The sequence below is a fragment of the Phalacrocorax aristotelis genome, chromosome 8 (genome assembly GCF_949628215.1).
Source record: "Phalacrocorax aristotelis chromosome 8, bGulAri2.1, whole genome shotgun sequence".
In the NCBI taxonomy this organism is placed as follows: domain Eukaryota; kingdom Metazoa; phylum Chordata; class Aves; order Suliformes; family Phalacrocoracidae; genus Phalacrocorax; species Phalacrocorax aristotelis.
The window spans coordinates 20,878,645-20,897,883 of NC_134283.1; the positions used below are offsets into that span (position 1 = coordinate 20,878,645).

At 42.6% G+C, this 19,239-nt stretch overlaps 2 protein-coding genes across 10 annotated transcripts in view; one reads left to right on the forward strand and one right to left on the reverse strand.

Moving 5' to 3' along the window:
• SMPD3 (sphingomyelin phosphodiesterase 3) overlaps positions 1 to 11,632 on the forward strand; it is a 124,074-nt gene extending 112,442 nt beyond the window's left edge. For 2 of the 4 annotated variants that reach the window (XM_075101682.1, XM_075101683.1), the window contains exons 7-8: positions 5,312 to 5,474; positions 6,917 to 11,632. In XM_075101682.1, coding sequence (XP_074957783.1) covers positions 5,312 to 5,474; positions 6,917 to 7,018 — 265 coding nt within the window. In that variant the 3' untranslated portion in view covers positions 7,019 to 11,632. Of the gene's footprint in view, positions 1 to 3,598; positions 3,749 to 5,311; positions 5,475 to 6,916 lie in introns of those variants that run through there. The other 2 variants (XM_075101684.1, XM_075101685.1) reach the window with 2 other exon arrangements.
• PRMT7 (protein arginine methyltransferase 7) overlaps positions 1 to 19,239 on the reverse strand; it is a 45,909-nt gene that overhangs the window by 2,146 nt on the left and 24,524 nt on the right. For 5 of the 6 annotated variants that reach the window (XM_075101680.1, XM_075101681.1, XM_075101675.1 and 2 more), the window contains exon 19: positions 5,460 to 5,631. The exons of the other annotated variant lie outside the window; for it this stretch is intronic. The gene's annotated coding sequence lies outside the window, so the exon portion shown is untranslated. The remainder of the gene's footprint in view (positions 1 to 5,459; positions 5,632 to 19,239) is intronic. 6 annotated transcript variants of the gene reach the window in all.

Consider the following 19,239-nt stretch of genomic DNA (forward strand, 5'->3'; position numbering starts at 1 on the left):
CCTACAACTGATCCATTCTCAACTTTTTCAATAATAAACCCTGATCAAGCTTAGCAGACATTTAAAACAGACACTTAAATTAGCAATGTAAGCTATCCAGAGAAGAATTTCTTCAGCACTCTAGTTTATAAATAAAATTTAAGTAGTTCACATTACTGAAGTAATTAGGCCATCAAAGCAGCAAAACAACTAGTTTTTAAATCTCTTTCATGTGAAGTACAGCATACATAAAACATCGGACTAGAAGAACGTACTTGGTACAAATAGTGAGCAAGTAATTTATAATTATAGGACAATTAATAAGCTAGAGGTAGCAACCTGGGCCCTGCCATGCTGCCAGAAGCTGCATAAGCTTCTACTCAGAAAGGCTTCATGAAATGCACATAAATAATCTCATCTCAAAGCTGACTGTCACCTTCAAGCAAAGTACTGAAATAAGCCCATTTTCGTCTCTAAACCCTGAACAGAGTCTGGCAGAGGAGAGCAGAATACAACACAGCTAAGAAATGAGACTTAAATGCAAATTTTTCCAGCCTCCACTGCTGGACAGTAGATCACAATTCTGGGTGACAGGCTGCAACGCCAGTAAGAAAAGTCTACATTAACTTGGGTGCTTCTTGCCTGAATGAGAGCTGGTCCCTTGAGCTTTATGATGAGGGAGTAAGTTTTGCTTTATGGCTCCCTTACCTATACTGCTCTTCAGCACTACAAACAAACCATCAGCCAGAGCTGCACGACGGAATTTTCATACTTAAACTTTGGGGTTATTTGGGACCAAAATTTTTTCAGGGAAAAAACAAAGTTCCAATTACTTTTTCTCCTCCCTTTCTTTGTCTCCTATGAATTAAGAAATTATTCTGACAAAAAAACAGGTTTAGTTGTGCAACTCAGTTGTAATTAGTTAAGTTCACTTAAATTGTTAGCATTTAACCATTAGCACAGCATAGCCAGATGTCCAGTACTTGTGTCTACTTCCTGTGGAGACAGTACAGAATCACAGTATGGCTGGGTCGGAAGGGACCTCTGGAGATCATCTTGTCCAGCCCCCCTGCTTGAGCAGGCACACCCAGAGCAGGGGGCACAGGAACGCATCCAGGCCGGTTTTGAATATTTCCAGGGAAAGAGACTCCACAACCTCTCTGGGCAGCCTGTTCCACTGCTCTGGCACCCTCACAGGAAAAGAAGTTTCTTCTCATGTTTAGCTGGAGCTTCCTGTGTTCTAACTTGTGCCCATTGGCCTGTCATTGGACACTATTGAAAGGAGCCCAGTCCCATCATCCTGACACCCACCCTTTAGACATTTATAAGTACTGATGAAATCCCCCCTCAGTCTTCTCTTCTCCAGGCTGAACAAACCCAAGTCTCTCAGCCTTTCCTCATAAGGGAGATGCTCCAGTCCCATGATCATCTTGGTAGCTCTCTGCTGGACCTTCTCCAGTATTTCCTTGTCTTTATTGAACTGGGCGGCCCAAAACTGGCCACAGAACTCCAAATGTGGCCTCACCAGGGCAGAGTAGAGGGGGAGGATAACCTCCCTCGACCTGCTGGCCACAGTCCTAATGCAGCCCAGGATACCGTTGGCCTTCTTGGCCACAAGGGCACATTGCTGGCTCAGGGTCAGCTTGCTGACCACCAGCACTCCCAGGTCCTTCTCAACAGAGCTGCTTTCCAGCACGTCAGCCCCCAGCCTGTTACCAGTGCATGGGGTTGTTCCACCCCAGGTGCAGGACCTTGCATTTGCTCTTGTTGAATTTCCTTAGGTTCCCCTCGGCGCAGCTCTCCAGCCTGTCCAGGTCTCATTGGATGGCAGCACAGCCTTCTGGTGTATCAGCCACTCCTCCCAGCTTGGTATTGTCAGCGAACTTGCTGAGGTTACGCTCTATCCCATTGTCCAGGTCATTGATGAATATGTTGAACAGGACTGGACCCAGCACAGACCCCTGGGGAACACCACTAGTGACAGGCCTCCAACCAGACTCTGCCCCATCGATCATGACTCTCTGAGTTCTGTTGCTCAGCCAGTTCTCTGTCCATCTCACTGTCCACTCATCCAACCCACACTTCCATAGCTTGCCTGTGAGGATGCTATGGGAGACAGTGTCAAATGCCTTACTGAAGTCAAGACAGACAATATCCACTGCTCTCCCTTCGTCGACCCAGCCAGTCACTCCATCATAGAAGGCTATCAGGTTGGTCAAGCATGATCTTCCCTTGGTGAATCCATGTTGACTATTTCTGACAACCTTCTTTTCCTCTACATGCCTGGAGATGACCTCCGTGATGAACTGCTCCATCACCTTTGCAGGGATGGAGGTGAAGCTGACTGGCCTATAGTTTCCCACGTTCTCCTTCTTGCCCGTTTTGAAGATTGGAGTGACATTTGCCTTCCTCCAGTCCTCGGGCACCTCTCCTGTCCTCCATGACCTTTCAAAGATGATGGAGAGTGGCTCAGCAAGAACATCCGCCAGCTCCTTCAGCACTCGCAGGTGCATCCCATTGGCACCCATGGATTTGTGAGGATCCAGTTTGCGTAGGTGATCTCTGACCCAGTCTTTCTCAACTGATGGTAAGTCTTCCTTTGTCCCAATTTGTCCTCTCACCGCTGGGGGCTGAGATGCCTGAGGGCCAGCCTTAGCAGTGAAGACTGAGGCAAAGGTGGCATTCAGTAACTCCGCCTTCTCTGCATCCTGCGTTACCAGGGCCCCTTCCTTGTTCAGCAGTGGGGCCACTGTATCCCCAGTCTTCCTTTTACTGCCAATGTATTTAAAGAAGCCCTTCTTGTTATCTTTGACATCCCTTGCCAGATTTAGTTCCAAGTGAGCCTTGGACTTCCTCGTCGCATCTCTGCATACCCTGACAACGTTCCTATATTCCTCCCAAGTTGCCAATCCCTTTTTCCACATACTGTGAACCTCCCTCTTCCATTTGAGTTTCACTAGAAGCTCTTTGCTCATCCATATAGGTCTCCTGGCTTCTCTGCCTGACTTCTTCCTCCCAGGGGTGCAGTACGTAGCAGTACAAGTTGTAGTCAGAAGCAGATGAATGCACATTTACAATTTATTTTCCTCATGTATTTGAAATTAACATTTCCCTTCCGTGAGCAGTTGTGCAAGTTAAGTGAATACCCAGCATTCACATATTCTTTTAAAAGGACATAACTGAACCTAAAACAAATTAATCTTTTAAATTAATGCAAATAAGGTTTGGAGTGTTTTTTTGCAGTAGTACTGCAGCGCTAATCAGCAGTTTCTTCTACTTTGTTACTTAATTAGCATTGCGAAATATCAATACAATTTTTGAAAGAGGTCAGTCCCATCAAAGCGCTTGCTTTCTTGAACCTAGAAAAAGAATTTCAGGAAGTGGATCATTTGCAGTAGCTCTTTGTAGAATCATCTCACAAATAGGGTGCAGACAGTAAGCTGCGACTTATTAGGTGACAGTCTAAAACTGACCAATACATCAAAGCAAGCTTACTTTCATAAACTGGTTACAATAAACTCTAAGAACCTTCAATACCTTATGAAGTCCAAAGGGGGTTAAGAAAAGTTCTGATTAAGTAAATATATGACCAGAATTTTGTCATTGTCATCTTTTGAAGGCACGTGAAGTACTTCTTGGATGTATCAATTGACTGAAACTTGCAGATTGTAACACTACTGAGTCCTAACCAGCTGTAGCAAGTGCTGTGTCCCTCTGCTACCATTCAGATCCTGCCAAAGAGACAAAATTTGACGAAGAAACCATTTGAATCTCAAACATTAAAACACATCATGGAAGTCTGGTGTTTGTCTCTTGTTTTTCCTTCATTCTGTACTCTCACGTGCATGCATTTAAAAAATTCCTAAACCCAACCCCATAAAACCCATCCAAAGTCAAGTCTTAAAAACTGGGTGATCAAAAATATCTTATTTTTTTCCAAGGTGAAATTAAAGGCTTTGTACCTGCTAGGACCCAAGTTCATGGCTCAGTGTTTCTCCTGCGACAGTTGATGATGTAGCTTAATGGCGTAATCAACTCTTACAAGGGAAACCACAGAACCTTGAGCTCAGGTTTTGGCAGGTAAGTAAAGGAGAATTATTTTCAAGGAGGTGGTTTTGAAAGTAGTTTGTTTGTGTTTTGAGCCAGATAGCAAAACCACAACCTGATCTGTCCCTCTCCGCATGCACAGTTATCATGCAAAACAGCTGTGACTGGCTGCGTAATACCCTACACAGGCATATACCGTGTGCAGCTCTGGCTTTTGCACACACAGTTGTGCTTGTTGCCTCTAGCGCTACTTTAGCAGGTCTTTTAAATAGAACACAAGAAGGTAACCTAAGTTTCCTTTCAAATCCAACACAACAGCAAAACAATACAGAACAGCACAGCAACACAGAATTACTGTAAAAATAGAGGGACAGGGACCCTTGTGGGTTATCTGGTCCAAAGTCACGTTCAAACTAGGGCTGACTTCAAAGTTAGATCAAGTTGCTTGGGGCCTTAATAATCTTCTGTATAAAACCTACTGTTAAGCTTTAGATACCCAAACTAAAAATTCTAATTAGAGAGCTGCAGCTTAATTGCCTGAACACAAACCTGGTACCTAGAAAACTGATTCTTAATTTTGACTGCTTCTGTATATTGTCCTGGACTGGGCAATCGCCGTGCAAGATGGGGCAGTACTAACGCACCCACTAAGTATGCCCATCTCTGTAGAGTTTGAAGAGTGTCATGTACAGGAATCAAACAAATCAGGCTGTCATTACTAGTGAAGTAAGAGTTTGGGGGTCCAAGACACAGTAATCTGATGCTGAGGCTTGCTCAAAACCAACTATCACATGCCCAAATGTGTGCTCCTGAAAACCATTCCTCATCCATACCATGTCTGTAAAGCTGGTTGTCTTTGTTTCAGAACAGAGAGGTTTGTATTAAAGTACTCAGGTTTGTTCTGAAGTAATCCATGAAGCAGTTTCCTCCTCTGCTATATTCAGCAATGCTGGAAATCAGTGGAGGGGCTGTGGGCTGCAATATATTACAGCTAGCAGGCAGGCAAGGTTCCCCTCTCAGATGTTTGTTCTCCTGGCTATGAGGGTAGGTCCACCAGCACAGCACCAGTGATGCCAAACCTGCCACGAGGCTTTCAGAGCACTGTCAGCAGTTAGTACAGCCTCATACTGGAAAACACATTTGGAAAAGAGGTGCTTTACAAGTTTAACAGTCCTTTTGGGTGGGCATTACCCTTACCAGGGATTTGGAGAGAATCTAGTATAACGCACGAAGGGACAGAACAAGCAAACATTTAAAGCGCTTGTTTTGTTTTTTAATGAAATAGGGTTCTGGAAAGTGAAGAAGGAAGGAAAGGATACTTAGTCTATCCCACCAGCAAGAACCACAGTTCCAGTCAGAAAGGGAGGAAGGCATCATTGAAAGGAAATGGGAGGAGGATCGACTATATGCTCTATACAGAAGAAGGTCTCTACCTGGAATGGAAAGTGGTGAGTTTTGGAGTTGACAAAAAGAGCTGTAACTCACACACCAAACGTGGCTGGATGGCACTGCAGCCAGTTCTGCTTGGGTTCAAATTCATACTCTAAGGAGAACCTGCTGCTTTGCTGTTTTCTACTTCTGCGTGCAAGTACCAAGTTTGTAAGCCTGTTACATAAACAAATTTAAGATGAGTTTAGGGATTCTGGTAGCAACACTGGTAGATATGCTGCTCTTCAAAAGCAAACAAACAAAAAACCTTGTTTACATTCCCTAAACTTTTGCGAGACTAAGTGTTTCGGTTGATGCTTTCCATGCCTGCAGTCAAAGTACTTTTTCTTTTCAAGTGTCTAGATATTCTTTTATTATGCCCATGAAAACCTACCTAAGTTACAGGTTTGTGATATGCAGGCAGAAGTTGACATGACCTAACCAGAATAAGAGCTTTGTAGTGCACTGTCTGCTTCCTGGTGTAGGACCTTGCCTTATACAGAATTCCATTATGAAAATGAGAAACTAGCTCACACTTATTTACCACGCCCCACTGCAGTTGCCGAAGAGCAGGCACTAGAGCAGTTCAGCATAGCATGCACTCTGTGCCACAGCAGCGTAGCAGCTTCCCGTCTCAGATGCACAAATGCCCATGGTGCATCTGTATGGTAAACCCATCTTACATTTCGCACAAAGAGCAACAAACCCAATATATGAATAGTTTTGACCCAGATTAGGTCTTTGATAAGGCTCACCCTGGCAGCATAAAGAGAACTAAAGTACCTCAGTTTCCTGAAAGCAATTCCCAAAGTACTGGCAAAGAAGGTACCTGGCCCGCAGAGCGAACAACTTCCTTGTATCAAGTGAGCCTTAAGGTTGCTCCATCCAGCTTTCAGAAGCTGGGAAGCACACAGTACTTCCTACAGAACTTCAGTTTGGTCCTGTGAAATGTTGCCAAAACAAAGGCTGGAACTGAGGAGACGCAAGGAGCAGGGTTCCTGATTGCCTTAAGTTCCCAGGAATTTTAACACCTTGAGCTAATGAAGACAGGCTTCCTTTTTAGCTGCATGCCATCTAATATCTAGCACAGTACAGCCAGCCCTGCCTCCCAGGTGAGGGCCTTATCATGCACGTGGATTACCTACTGCAGCACTGCAGATAAGTCATATGTGACTGAATCAGACCGTACTGTAAATGGAAAGGTACAACAGAGTTCATCGAGACTAGTTCAACTGTGTATCGTATAAATGGTTTGCCTTGCCAGCTGCACCACACTGACAGGCTCTGTGCGGGAGATAGTTTACCAGTAGCCCAGCCAAGCTAGGCTGGTCCCATACATCTACTAACACAGCAAGGTAGTTCAAAGTAAACTAAAGAGAGGCATAAAAGCTGAGGCCTGGCATGTGGTGTAACAGATCAGATTTCCAATTCCTTCTTTCTTACTTTTGTTGTCCTTCTGCAGGAAGTGGAAGAGTTCAGCTTTATTACCCAGTTAGCAGGCTTGACAGACCACCTACCAGTAGCAATGCGTCTCATGGTGTCTACAGGAGAAGATGACCCTTAAAACTGACCACCTTTGAGAGATTACAAGAGGGAAACATTAATGATATTAAGAAAATATCAGAGGATAAGAATGAACTATTCTGGTGCCACGTTAGGAAAAAATGACCAGACCTGACCCAGGCTACTCCCAGAATGTACCAACAATGGCGGATACAAAAAGGGAAGAAACGGAAGGGGTTGTGGCCAATGCCACTGTCACAAGTTGCTCAGGCAGCAGGGCAGGCCTGTACTACCATGCTTTCACTGTGGACTGAACGGAACCAAGATGGAAGTCCTAATTCCTTCTGAACCAGTGCCATTCTTACTAAAACATGTTTTTATACTAATATATAGCACAATTTAGTTTGTAATTAGTCTGTGAGTTAGTGCTGCTCAATGGTTTTTTGCATCATTTCTTTGTATAACTAAGAAGCTAAAGCTTTTCTTCTTTTTTTAGCCTGTTAAAGTTGTAGTAGCGTGCTTGCATCAGTAGCATGCGCCCGCACTGCATGCCACTCTGAGATAAAATAGTCAGTAAGGTACCATGGGGAATATCAGAATGGAAGTGAGTTCAAAAATCAGATACCGGCCAAAGCAAGGCATTCTGGGACTGGCAAACCCTTCTGTCATTACAGATAGGCCTTAAAACAAACAAACCAAACTCTGTTCAGTTTGCTGACCAACATCTTCCTGTCTGATTTAAGGATACTTAAAAGATCTGGAATTAAGACTTGAGGACAGTTCTACCCTTATTCCAACTGTGTTCCCACTGAAATTATGAAGTGTTTGTCTGAATAATGACTCCAGAATTGGGCCTTTAGCTTTCTAAGCACAACTTATTCCCTTAAGAAGAACTGTAGTTCCCCATTAATGTCTTTTCTTTCCTTCCCCTACATGGGGCAGTTCTGAATTACAGTATGGGATGGTATGTATGTTACAGTAGAGTGAATAGATTCCTATAGTACCGTTGGTAACACCAGAGTCAACATTCTGCCTTAGCTAGAGAGACTAAGTGGGAAATAGCTTGTAAAATGCATGCTAAATATAGTTAAACTTAAGTGACATTTTGGGAGAAAAAGTGGAGAAGAGTGTATGACTGATAAGGCAGGATAACCTAACAGTTTTCCAAAGGAATCAGTACACTTAATGGGAACATGTAGCGTGGCTAGCTGCTAGATAACAGGCCCATGACTCTCAGCCTTGGGTAGCTACTCCCTGCGAGCAGCAGGTGGGTTTATATCTGTGAGACAAGTGCCCATTTGTCATGCACTCACAGACTTCAATAGATGGGTCTTGGCATCTAATTTATGTGTTCTTTCCACTGCAGCTCTCTAAACGCAGGGCCCCCCTCTGCCATCTTATCCCCATCACCTGATCCACCAGCCTCTGTAACCTTATCAGAAACAATGGAAAGCTGAGGATCAGGTCCACGACGAGACTTGGCATTTTTGGGGGGATTTAAATTCAGAAGGGTTTGTGTTGCTGGGAGAACAATGACACCCCTTGCGTTTTAACCGGTACTTAAGTTTCTTCTGCCTCGTTCCTGTTCAGTTTTAGTGTTATTTCCTTACATTACAAATTCCCTGTGTTGAAGAGTTAATCTAATACTTATGCTTACTCCATTAAGTAGACTGTTTTAGTTATGCTGGCCACAAACTCCTGAAGATGCTCTTGTTTTGGTTTAGTTTACACCCGCTAGGAATCAGCTTGAGCTAAATCAGAACAGATTTAAATTAGAAATCCCAGTCTGCACAGCCTCTGGTACTGGCTTAATTAGCTACAGTAAACAACAGAACTTTTACTTAGATCAGCCTGATTTTGCAAGTAGAGAAACTCAAAGTACTGGACTAGCAGTGTTGGTGAATTCCGAGTAGGTAGGAGGCCACTTCTCATGCTCTCCCACTGCACCTGGTCTCAACAGGTCTTATGCCTCATTTTCCAGTCCTGGCGTCCCTTTAGCAGAGACTTTCTCTTCAAAGTGTCCTGTGCCAAAATGCGGAGTAGTCTGCAGGTATAACCCATGGGGACACAGAAATGGAACCAGACCCAATTCCCCTTTTTGATAAAATTAGGAATTGAAGTTTACAGCATCAGAGACTTTACTGTACTATACCAGGGCACCACCAGTTTCCCACTTTGTATGTTTCTCTTTATACAGAGGGTGCACCTATGTGCAATGTGTTTTTCTGGTTTCTTATCTCACCACCCAATTCAGAAAGACTTGTACCTGAAACAGTGCTTTTAATCCTATTTTCTACCTGGCTTGTATTTTATTAACCTTTTTAAAAAAACCAAACAGTATCAGTAGCAATTTGTGTGCTGTCCAGCAGCTATTTCTCAGTAGTAAGACTAAATATAAGGTACAGTATTTTTAATAGCTTTCCTAACACTGTAAATGACAATTTGATATCAACTTCACTAAGTATCAGTTGCAGGAGCTGAATTTGACACTGTGTGGGATATAATCATAAAACTACTGATGAACAATGTTACATTATTCACAGGAAAACTAACATGGTCTAAATTACTTTTAAATTAGCTCTGTGGCTTTGTGCTGACTAAAATCCAGACACTTTTGTCAACTTTTTGAGATCTGTTGAGAAATATTTTTTCAAATTTGAAGTAAACTGTTTTAGATTTTGATGTTCTTAGTTTCGCAGTGACCAAGAAATGGACAGTTGTAAAATATTATCTTTAAAAAATACACATACATTTAATCCATCTAGGTAATTCATACTTATTTACTGTCTTAAGGATCTAACTTTGCAAGAGCATGATGCTGGGAGGAATGGCATTGTGGCACCACTGTACAGATGCTCCTTGTTTTCTGCATTGATCCTGTGCCTTCTGATGCCTTGGACTGAGTGCAGGAGTCAGGGAGCATATGTACGGGTGAACTGTAAAGAACAGGCTTTCCTTTCCAGAAGGGTAACATCCTGGAGGAAAAAAAAAAAGAGTTTGCCTACACCACTACTACTACAGTTTCATATACTGTCTCAAAGCGAATCATTCAGACAAGGCCTGTACCAGCAGGATATCAATCATTACGAGCCTTAGAGAGATACTATGTAATGGAATAGTTGCATTTTAAAACAAAAGAGGGGGGGGTAGAACACACCCAGGAAATCAAACCCTGGATAGCTTTTCCAGCAGTCAATGCCACTTCGCTTAAGGACACCATGACCCAATTTATTAGTAGGATGTTATTTATAAGAAATTTGAGTTAAGCTTACTCTACTATGCTTACCCCACTTTGTACAGTAATTTCATGTATCAAGAAGTAGGTGACAATGCTGTTCTTGGTTTAATAACTGCCACTCAACAGGGGTACTGTAGATGAAGCGTCATCTGTTTTTATAAAAGCTAGATAACGCCTTCTGTTTCTCGTGTTCCATTTGCATTTTACAACAGCACTTCTAGAACAAGTGAACAAAAGACACAATCGAGGCCAGCCGAAAACTAAGAACTTCCAGAAGTTTCAAGGATGTCAGGTCCTTACAAAGCTGGTACCTTCAGCTCACTTCAAAACCACAAGAACAGAACGTGGCCTCTCAGGCACATGCAGGCCCAGTTCATCTGCGTACTGTTTGTCTGAGGGTCAGAGGGATGCCCGATCCACCTGCTTTGCACCACAGCTCCAGCCACTGGGACCAGGGTGGTAACGTCTAGAGCGCAGCTTCATGCTATGTGACAAAGTATTTACTAGAAGTAATTCAGGTGGTGGCCAGCTAGTTTTATTCCATGACAAAATGGATGCTTATTAGAAGCTGCCTAAAGCAACCCAATATAAATGGTACCACAGACTGGCCCCAACAGAAGCCTGCAGCCCACCAAGGTGGGGCCTGCTGTAGAGAACCCTTGGGAAAGCCATCTTGTGTAATGAGTTTGCCTGTCTCATGCCAGTATTATGAGAAAGTTTTGTTCCAGAAGCACTCTCGGCTAGTCTGGCTAGACCCTCAGTCCTACTTGTTGGGTAAGACAGTAAGATTTAAGGACCTTACAATTCCTACAAAGAATTTTTTTTTTTAAATGGCCTTTGTTTGGTGGTCCAGATTAAGCAGATCTGACTGTCGCCAGTTTGGTCTCTGGGCTACCTGGGATCAGACAGCAGCACATCCATGTCAGCACATATCATCAGTTTGGAAATGAAGCATTTTTACCTCCTCCTGGCACTACGGGGTGAGAACAGAAACACAATTCAAGCAGTCTGAAAAACTCCCGATTTTATCATCCAATCCACTGAGGGTCAAATTGTTACTAAAGGTCTCATTTTTCCATGCCATCTTGTTTTAAATATAATCTTGATGCTTTTAAAGACTTGTATTATTGCTGAGGTTTAGAAATCCTATAATAAGAATAAACTTTTTTTATTTCAATGATTTTTCGGTATTGTATCCTTCTGGAACCTAATGTTTTTATATGGTAAGCACACACCTTCTGGCATTTTGTTATAAATGTATTAAAAAAATAAAAATTTAAATATTTTCATTGGTTTCTTTGCCTGCAAAAAACCCACAATCTCAGACCTGATAAAAACAAGGTATTTTGAACAATAGGGAGGGGTTTTTGTCTTTTATTGGTGCTGAAAGGAATAACTGGTTGATGCAAACAAGATAATAAAATTTCAAGGCTCGAATGATTCTGTGCAGTCTACTTCTTCTGGTTTTGTGATATGGAATTTGACAGCTTTAACAGAAATCTAAGATGCCATCCGGCGGGTGGATCAAGTGTGGTCTCACTGTGCTATGCCTGTTCTAGTGAATCTGCAGAAAATAAAGGGTGAAAGAAAGGAGTGCTTTTAACTCACCCTCCAGCTTGGCCTCTACTGCTTGGACATCACCCTGCACAGACACACCCTGCTCAGTTTTCAAGGCACACAGCCTTCATGCAAGCACTCACAGTGCCTGCTGGAAGCTGCAAACCCGAACCCTGCATCTTGCACCAAGTCCACGCTTTAAGTACAAGGATATCCACTCCACACTCCATTCTGCTAAGACTTAATGTAGGACCATTTTGCAATTTCTTATTATGCAGTTGTACATCTTGACATCTCAACAGTTATCTAGTCCCTGAACTAATGGAGAGCAGGTTTTTATCTATATACTGTCCAGTCAAAGAGAATTTAAAAACACCCCTCTCCCATACGTCCTTAATAAATCCAGTGATTTGACAAAACAATGTCAAGGGAAAAGAACCCATTTTACTAGTTAGTCCTTCTGAACAGTCCTCTTAAGTCCTTCATAAAATGATAGCCCCACCTCAAAGAAATTACTTTTTCCGCAAGCAGAAAGGAGGAAATCAGTGGAATGCAAGTGATTAAAGAAGTGCACAGTGTGCACGTTTCTTGTCATTAGCTCAGGAAGGAACCACTCTATCTTGTGAGACAGGAAGCTGCAGATGGATCTCTACAGATTTCTCCATTGCTGTACAGGTGATTTTGTGTCTGCGTTCTGATGCTAACATGGCATTATACTTTGACAGACTTAATTTGCCAGTGGCGGATTCCTAGTACATACCTCTCCTGCAATACCCAACCTATTTTTCCATTGTTACAAGTTTGCACTATTATATGAGCAGGCCACGAGCGGACTCTCCTCTATGAAGTGCTATAGAACCATTCAGTAAACACAAATTGTTTCTCAGACAGTTTTCATCTTCCAGACATTTAACTAAGAACAAGTACTGAAAATTATGACTCCTTCCTGCTCCCTCTGCCCCAGGAGTTGTAGCGTAGCTTATCATGAACTCATGCCCACAGCTGCCTGTCAGACAGCACTGTAACTGCAATGCCACCGGCCTTTTAGGCTATTACACAGGCTGTCTTGGCAAAGCACCTACCAAAACACAACCCTCCTTATCCCACTGAAATTCCTGCTCAGAATGCTGCTGGAACCATTATCCTTCTAGCTCTTTTTTTGACTATTTAATGCTTTGATGTACCAATTCTCCTTGTTGCAGCAAATTCAAGTGCTCATCTACATTTTCATGGCCTTTCAAAAGACATGCTCTTACCCTCTACCATTGCTTTCAAGCACTCCAGATTTCCCATCCACCACTCCTAAGTCTGTATGCCCTTCATATTTTCTTCCATACTTTCCCTGACATTTTGAGAAGGCTCCAAGCAGTCATTTGTGAAATCAGTGAGCAGGGCTTGCTGGGAAAACTGGTAGGAAAATAGTGATCCTCCTTCTCACCTTTTACATAATGGTAGATTTAACAACTGCTCTTTACAACTACCAGATGTGAACGGGAAGAAGTGGGCATTAATGGCAGGTAAGATTAGAGAAAAAAAGGGGGTGAGGGGAGAAAAAGAGTATCTGAGGACAGTCACACATTGGGTCTGCGTACCCAAGATGATAATGGAATTTCCATCAACATTTAATCTGAGCCATATATTAATTCCCTTCCCCATTTCCCCTGGACCCCCCATCACCCCTTTGTTAGTCTGACAAACATTTCATACTACTGCAAATCATAGAAGCTGCTGGTGTTGCGCTCAGCCCTACACATGCTGCAGCGCCCATGCCGATACCATTGCCTCACACACCAATAAAGGCTTTTCCCACCCTTGAATCCAATTCATCTGCCTTAGCCACCTGTCATGTCCTCTCACCCTCCTCCTGTCTGACTCACAGACTCTTTGGGGCAGAAGACCATGTCACTGTCCTGTCTTTATACAGCACCCAGCACTACATTGCCAAGGAAAATGGTTCCTAGGCACCAAGAACCATCTAAACAGTAAAATGATCAAAAGAGGAGACTAAATGTAGTAGAAAAATGCTACAGCCTTCCTGTGTGCTTTAAAAGATGAGATAATTGAATGTAATCACATCAAATAAAGGGACATTTTCCCCACATTCCTATTAACATGCTAGATTTCAGCTGGCTTTTCTGTCATAAATTGTGCGATTCCTAGAAAACAGCACCTGCTTCCTCTGTTCCTCTGGAAATGTTCATTAGCTGATGCTTCTTCACCTTCCCTCACTTCTCACATGAGCATCTTGTACTCACCAACACCCACTTGCACAGTTTCCACCAATGCCAATCCCTCTCTTTCCCTTCTGTAAGTAAAGCTTTGATGTCTCCAAAGCCAAACCCAGCAGAACAACTCCAAACTGCTTCAAGAGCCACAGTACAGTTGGTAAGCCAGGTCTGTCAGAATACCCCTTCGCTGTATAAACACTGCAACAAAAGCCTAAAGCTTCACAGCAGTTTTCACTGTTACAGTATATCTGTTACAGCAGCTTTTTTTGCAGAGCTCTCCTAAAGCTCCCCAAGCCATAGCAGCATGCGTCCAAAGCAACTAGACACCTTAAAAGGCCCCCTCCTATTCGCCAATATTTTGACCCTTCCAAAACCCAGCAACAAGATGCATCAGCCTGATGAGCTCCATAAAGACCTTAATGTGATCCTGAATGCCACAGTCATTAGTGTACTGAATATTGATATCTCCGACTGCTTTCCACCCTGCTAAAACGGAATTTGCCTCACAGATACACACACTAAATACTGTATTAGCTAGTAACTGATATAAATCCTTCTGCCTTAACGCTATAAAATGGAGGATGATGGCTAAGACACTGGAGTGTCAGACCAGAGAAAGAGAGCTGCCTATGGAAAGGATATTAACATGTTTGTAAAGCCCAGGGAGGGGGGGGACAGGGGATACACAACACATTTAGCCTGTGAGCTGAGAGTCCACAAATGCCTAGCAGAATGACTCAGATATCAGGACGCAACTACGGTCCATTCCACAACAGTACTTCTGCAATTTTAAGATCCTGGTTGATGCCATAAGAAGAACTGAAGGGGTTTCCAATGCTGCCACAGTATCACATGCTACAGCACCTGCATGGGCAGCCTCCAGACACTTTAGTATTTGAAAGAAGCAATGTGAGTTCAGAACCTGAGATCACCCAATGGCAGTATATTCTGAATGGATCCCAATGCAGTGAATGGGAAGAGAGGAGCATGATGAGGGGAAGATGACCGCTTTCCACATCAAATGTACTTAGGTACCTTTGTTGTCATTACAGAGGTTCATGAACTTTTAAATTAGCAAAAGACTGTCAGCCTGAACACCCTGGCCGTGCTACAGTTTGGGTAACATCCTCACTACCTTTCCAGATCAAAGCAAGTATCATTGTCACCTTCTCTGTGTTCGGCTGCAACAGGTTCTTAAATACCTTCCAAATGCTAATCCAGAATTTTGAATACCCAGCAAAATCTGCTGGATCTTTCTCTACAATTAAAAAACTTCTCCTGAAGAAGTTAATCGCCACACTGTCACCAGCTTCAGGAAAGCCAACATCTAACATTTTATATTGCTTAGTAAGGACCTTCAGGATACCAGGAAGCAAAAGGAAGTTGCGAGGTCTGCAAGACACCAACTGAAGAAAAATCCTAGGCCTACTGTGGTGCCAAGCACTATGCTAAATATAAGGTGTATCACACAAGACAGACTAACTCTCAGTAGGCAGCCTGGTCTATTATCTCAGCCCCAAAATGAGACTGTTATGAATCAGGTATTTAAACTCTACTTTCTGTTACTCTTTGGTTACATATAATTTCTTTTTTCCACATTTGCTGAGAAAGCTATTCAGAGCCACAGCAAACTCAGACTTTTAACAAAATGCGTCTTGTATCCCACAATAAGCGTATAAGAAGGGCTTTATGCTGTAGCTACTTCATTAATTATTAGATTGGTGTTCTTGAACTAACAGTGCTTACCCTGGTGAGAACCCTCTTGCCCGCAGCTGACCTTGAGTGCCCTTCCACCTCACTGCAAAAACATTGGCCTCACCGTTCTGCAGCTGTGTGTTCCAATGTTAGAGCAAATTAGAAGCTGTAAATGTAACATTTATTATACCCTGGCAAAAAGAAATGCTGAGTCTGGTTAAATGCTGGGCAGTGGCTCCATACCTAGTATAAGAGGTCCTTGTCCCGGCCTGGATTCCCAAAGGCTGACAATTAGAAGGAGGTTTCTGCCAAGACCAGACAAGTTCAAAACCAGCTTCCAAATGACCACAATGGCATGCAAAACAAACATTCTTCTCTGAAACCCCACTGCCTTAAAACAGAGTTTGATGTATTTTTAAAGACAGATTATATGCACGAGCCTTACTACAGGAAGGAACTATGCAGAGCAACCCAGAAAGTCCCACTCAGTCCTGTGTTTGGTTTGAGGACAGGGGAAAAGTACAGAATTTCTTCTGCTTCTGGGTAATGATTATTTACAAGTGCAAGCATAATTATCTGCTAGGACCTTCAGTTTATTCTTTTAGAAAAATAACTGATATTTTTATTCATGTTTTAAACATGGACAGAACTGACACTTACTAGCAGAAACTCTTGAAGTATGAATAGCTCCCTGTCGAGGCTCTAGGTAAGACAACTGTACTTAAAGTCAGGGGGAAGAGAAAAGGGGAAGTGGAAGAAAAAGGAATGGAAGGAGGAGATACTTAATCTCCAGACATACTATGAAGATACAAGAACATCTAAAAAGTAAAAAAAACCCAGCAACAAAAAAAAGTTAAGAACATTAAGAAAGATTAAATGGCCCTTAGTTATTTGGGAAACATTCCGCAGTATGTACATTGCTGACTAGTTTTGTTGGTGAGAAGCATGACTACACCTTGCCTTTAGTTTGAGAGTTTGAGCTTTTTTTATTAAATCTTATTTAAAATAAAATGTAAAAACAGTCTCTCTCACTAAAAAAGCCATAGCTCTCAGCTTTTAAGGGGAGTTGAACAATGCAGTAATGTAGCTGATTCCCAGCTAGACGTAGAGATGCAAGCTGAATATTTTCCCCATATGCAAAGGGGTACATGCAACAGCATCCAAGAAAGCAGCAGGAAGCTGGCAGTGGATATTAGGCATTGCACTGATCCGAACAGATGATCTCCTGTGAGAAAATACCTTTATTTATTCAGAGAGGCTACATGGCTTAGCTGACTGGCACTGTGACAAATACAAAAATGGCAGCATTCTAAACGGGGACACGTTCTGCCATCGAGGGAGACTTCAGAGAAAGAGAACGGGCTAAACATGGCTCAAAGGGCCATGTCACATCGTTATCACAAAACACCTGTTGATACCTGATGACTGCCACTGTGAAACAAGAAACACGCTGCCAACCACATTGGTACATCAGCATATCTACAATGGATACTCAGAGGAGTTCAACTCTCCATAATGCAACCCTGACACTAACCTGTTTTAAGAAAAACTGCTTAGATGATCTGAGGCACTTGTGCCCCTTTTGGAAGGGAAATGCTACTTATACCTCTACTATGCTGTTTCATTTGTTTCACCTATAAACATCAAATACAAACCACAGCCTGGCAGCGCAGGCATTGCACACAAATACAGTAAGAGACTGGCCTTGAAGAGCTTCCTGTCCATGACAAGCACAAAACAAAACATAGAAATTAGATGTTTTGTCAGTATATACCCATAAAACCCATGGAGCAGAGCACCTTTGTACAACAGACATAAAGCCTATTTGAGTATGAAGACATACTCTTTCCTAGATTTTTCTCTGCCTTCTTCCCTTTTTGGAGACTTTTTTTTGATGTATATTGCAGGGCACATGCCAAGATAATGCAAGAACAAGTGAAAACCTAACATTTAACATGGAAGTTGACCTTACGGTTCATTTATTCTGCTGTGCAACACAGAGGGAACTGCTAGTCTTTGTTGAACGCTAGTCAGTATTATGTGAAAAGGGCAGGGGGGAAATCGAAAACCTTGAAATCTAAAAAAAAAAATATTTAATGCATGAAGGAGAAGAGATGTAACTTCCCTAACAGTTTCACACAAAACAGAAACACATACTAAGCCATCATAATGCAATATACTAGCACAGTTTTCAACACAAGACTGTAACATATTAACATGCTACCTCCACCAAGAACTTAATCCTTTGGTATGCTATGCCTAGAGGCTCAAGATTAGTGCTTTCTAATGACAGAGGCTGCATCAGGTGTCTCTGCTGTCATCTTACCACTTTCCCAATGCCTCATCAGTGCCTTCAGATAATATTTTGGTTTTACGCTTCAGTTCCAGAAGCATAAACTTTAAATGAAACATTTCTGTAGTCAGAAACACCTTTTGCTGAAGAGAAATGTGAATGCCTGCCTAATTCTGGGAGACTTCCTGCCTTGCTTTTCTGTTAGCCTCTGAAACCTCTGCTTTGCCTCGTCAACAAGGCACAAAGGAGGTTGGAGGAATGAACGAGGTGGCCATTGATGTTAAGCAAGGCGGAGGCTTAATAAGGAGCAATGCGAACCGGGTCACTTAATGGACCATCAGTTAAACTCTCTCAAGAGAATGAAACTACTAGATTTAGAGTCCAAAGCCCGTTTTAATCACTCAGATGAGAACATACTACTGGAGACACACAGGAACAGAGGCAGCTGTGTATGTAGGCACCTGAGGCTACTGCATGTCACTTAACAGAGAAGGTACAATAAAGCTGTTTTTAAAATGGGGGGGGGGGGGGGGGGGGGGGGGGAAGGGAAGGGGGGAGGTAGAGAGGGAAATGTTTTAAAACAAACCAGGGATGAGTACACTTTAACATAAAGACACCCCCCACCCCGAGTTTTCAGCCTTACATATATAGATTACAACAACTAAATTTAACCCAACACTGGGCCCTGCAACTAATATTTTCCTTTTACCTCCCACTGCCCTCTCCCTTCTTCCCCCTAGGGCAAGAAAAGCTAATAAAACTAATAAATGCTAGCAACAACACAGAAAATTATCTGAAAGGGGGGCAGAACCCACAACACCCTCTTACGTACTGTTTGCCTTTTTGTCAGTCTGCATGGCTTGAAAAATTGTGGTTTAGACTCATTTTATCATTTGTAAAGGCATACATCTAGAAGAAAAAATAGAGTTCTATAGCAAATTAGACCTAAAAGCAACTAAATTTCAGTGACACCAAAGCAAACAAAAAATTACGCCTTTTGTTTTATACCTCTACGGGAAGAGGCTTAGTGTGTTCAAAACGTTTTTTCCTCTTTATAAGCTTTCGACTAAAATGCTATAGGACAGAGGCTCCACTCACAGGAAACTGACGATGGGAAGTATTATGGAGAACTATTAAACATCACGATCTGAGGAGAGATCCAACCGCTACTACTGTTTTAAGACATCAGTAGCATGAACATTCAATACTAAAGCCGCTGACTTTGTCCTGAGCTCACTCACTGCTCGATACAACGTCCCAGCGTGCCAGAA